Source organism: Mandrillus leucophaeus, unplaced genomic scaffold (genome assembly GCF_000951045.1).
Source record: "Mandrillus leucophaeus isolate KB7577 unplaced genomic scaffold, Mleu.le_1.0 Scaffold58, whole genome shotgun sequence".
In the NCBI taxonomy this organism is placed as follows: Eukaryota; Metazoa; Chordata; class Mammalia; order Primates; family Cercopithecidae; genus Mandrillus; species Mandrillus leucophaeus.
Window position 1 is genome coordinate 3,122,849 of NW_012106252.1, and position 2,795 is coordinate 3,125,643.

The 2,795-nt window shown below is 41.4% G+C and overlaps 1 protein-coding gene across 1 annotated transcript in view; it reads left to right on the top strand.

Moving 5' to 3' along the window:
- TOP2A (topoisomerase (DNA) II alpha 170kDa) overlaps nt 1–2,795 on the top strand; it is a 30,882-nt gene that overhangs the window by 3,125 nt on the left and 24,962 nt on the right. The window contains exons 5-7 of the mRNA XM_011998943.1: nt 1,342–1,487; nt 1,676–1,773; nt 1,999–2,211. Coding sequence (XP_011854333.1) covers nt 1,342–1,487; nt 1,676–1,773; nt 1,999–2,211 — 457 coding nt within the window. The remainder of the gene's footprint in view (nt 1–1,341; nt 1,488–1,675; nt 1,774–1,998; nt 2,212–2,795) is intronic.

Here is a 2,795-nt window from a genome sequence, read left to right on the forward strand (position 1 = left end):
AGCTGGGACTACAGGCGCCCGCCACCATGCCCGGCTAATTTTTTTGTAGTTTTAGTAGAGATGGTGTTTCACAGTGTTAGCCAGGATGGTCTCGATCTCCTGACCTCGTGATCCACCCTCCTCGGCCTCCCAAAGTGCTGGGATTACAGGCGTGAGCCACCGCGCCCGGCAGCAAATGAGTTCTTAAGCACAGACAGTACCATATCTTTCTAGGGTTCTCTCTCATTATTCTACAGCATACCATAGCTGCTCAGGAGTCACTTGTTGAATTGAACAAAAGTTGGTCAGGCTGGTCTCCAGCTCCTGACCTCAGGTGATCTGCCCGCCTCAGCCTCCCAAAGTGCTGGGATTGCTGGGATTATAGGCATGAGCCACCACACCCAGCCTGTTTTCCCTTTTATGTTTGTTTTGCAATGTACTTTGTTGGGTGGGAACAAGAGATGTATAGATGATCCTCTTAAAAGGGGCATAATAGGCATGGTGGCTCACTCCTGTAATTCCAGCACTTTGGGAGGCCAAAGTGGGAGAATCAGTTGAGCCCAGGAGTAGTTTGAGACCAGCCTGGGCAACACAGTGAGAACCTCATCTCTACAAAAAATTTAAAAATTAGCCAGATGTAGTGATGCACGCCTGTAGTCCCAGCTATTCGGGAGGCTGAAGTGGGAGGATTGCTTGAGCCCAGGAGGTCAAGGCTTCAGTGAGCTGTGATCCTGCCATTGCACTCCAACCTGGGTGACAGAGCAAGATGCTGTCTCAAAAAAGGAGTGGGAGTGGTGTATAATGTTTCCAGATTGTTCTTTTCTTTCCATTGGGCATAAATCATTTCCCTTTGTTTATTCTAACATTTTAAAATTTTATATTTTTTCAACATTATCAGTGTCTATTCAGGTGTTGGAAAGTTTTTTTTTTTCCTCTTGACTCCTATTTCAGGAATGTCAGGAACTGAGCATGGTGGGAAATGTTGTTCCTGCTGAATTTCAGAACGTATATATGAAAAGAGTAAAAAAAATTGAGGGATAGGCGTGGTGGCTCACATCTATAATCCCAACACTTGGAGCAATTCTCCTGCCTCAGCCTCCCAAGTAGCTGGAATCACAGGCGTGCGCTACCACGCCTGGCTAATTTTTTTATTTTTAGTAGAGACGGTCTCAACATGTTGGCCAGAACTGGCCTCAAGTGATCCGCCCTCCTCAGCCTCCCAAAGTGCTGGGATTACAGGTGTAGGCCACCGCGCCCAGCCTGAATATACATATTTTAGAAATAATAGTATTTAAATATTTTAAAATGGTAAGCATTCGTTTAATGTGTTGTACAATACAATTCTCAATCTTGTTTTCTTAGGGAAAACAATTTAATTAGTATATGGAATAATGGAAAAGGTATTCCTGTTGTTGAACACAAAGTTGAAAAGATGTATGTCCCAGCTCTCATATTTGGACAGCTCCTAACTTCTAGTAACTATGATGATGATGAAAAGAAAGTGACAGGTAGAGTATTGAGGGGAAATAACATATTTGTTACTAAAAATATATGTATTTTAAATGACTGTCTGTGGCATCAGGGTTAAAAATATGGAAATAAATCTCTATAATTGAATAGCTCTCCCAGTGATTAAGAAATAAAGCTGTCAATGAGATAATAACAATAAAATAGTGTTTCATATTTGTTTGCCCAGGTGGTCGAAATGGCTATGGAGCCAAATTGTGTAACATATTCAGTACCAAATTTACTGTGGAAACAGCCAGTAGAGAATACAAGAAAATGTTCAAACAGGCAAGTAAAAAAGTGTCTTGTACCTTAATGATAAATGGTAGTAGTATAGCCATTTATAATGGCATTAATGGTTGGTTTAATTTAACATAATTTATAAGCTATTGAAGTATGAAAAATTATTCATAAGCATATATTAGGTTATTAGGATGCATAAATTTATGTTATTTACTTCTAGTTTGTGAGGTGACTTGAATTTTTCATCTTTCCTATTCTTTACTTCCATAGACATGGATGGATAATATGGGGAGAGCTGGTGAGATGGAACTCAAGCCCTTCAGTGGAGAAGATTATACATGTATCACCTTTCAGCCTGATTTGTCTAAGTTTAAAATGCAAAGCCTGGACAAAGATATTGTTGCAATAATGGTCAGAAGAGCATATGATATTGCTGGATCCACCAAAGATGTCAAAGTCTTTCTTAATGGAAATAAACTGCCAGTGAGTATTTTCCTGGATGTTAACGATAATAAGGGATTTTGTAATCATTGTCAAATGCAAAATTGATTTTTTTCCCCTCGCATATGTTTTTTTTTTTTTTGAGACAGAGTCTCACACTGCTGCCCAGGCTGGAGTGCAGTGGCACGAACTGCCTCCCAGGTTCAAGCGATTCTCCTGCCTCAGCCTCCCGAGTAGCTGGGATAACACGCCCACCACCACACCCAGCTAATTTTTTATGTTTTTAGTAGAAACGGGGTTTCACTATGTTGGCCAGTCTGGTCTCGAACACCTGACCTCATGATCCGCCTGTCTTGGCCTCCCAAAGTGCTGGGATTACAGGCATGAGCCACTGCACCCGGCGCCACCATATGTATTTTCTTACCACTTCTCACATATGTTCTTGAAAAGAGAATGGTATGCCACATTTTTTAATCAGCTCATTTTAAATGTATTGAAGGAATTTCTTTCTCAAAGAAACACCTAATCAAGCCTGTAATCCCAGCACTTTGGGAGGCCGAGACGGGCGGATCACGAGGTCAGGAGATCGAGACCATCCTGGCTAACACGGTGAAACCCTGTCTCTA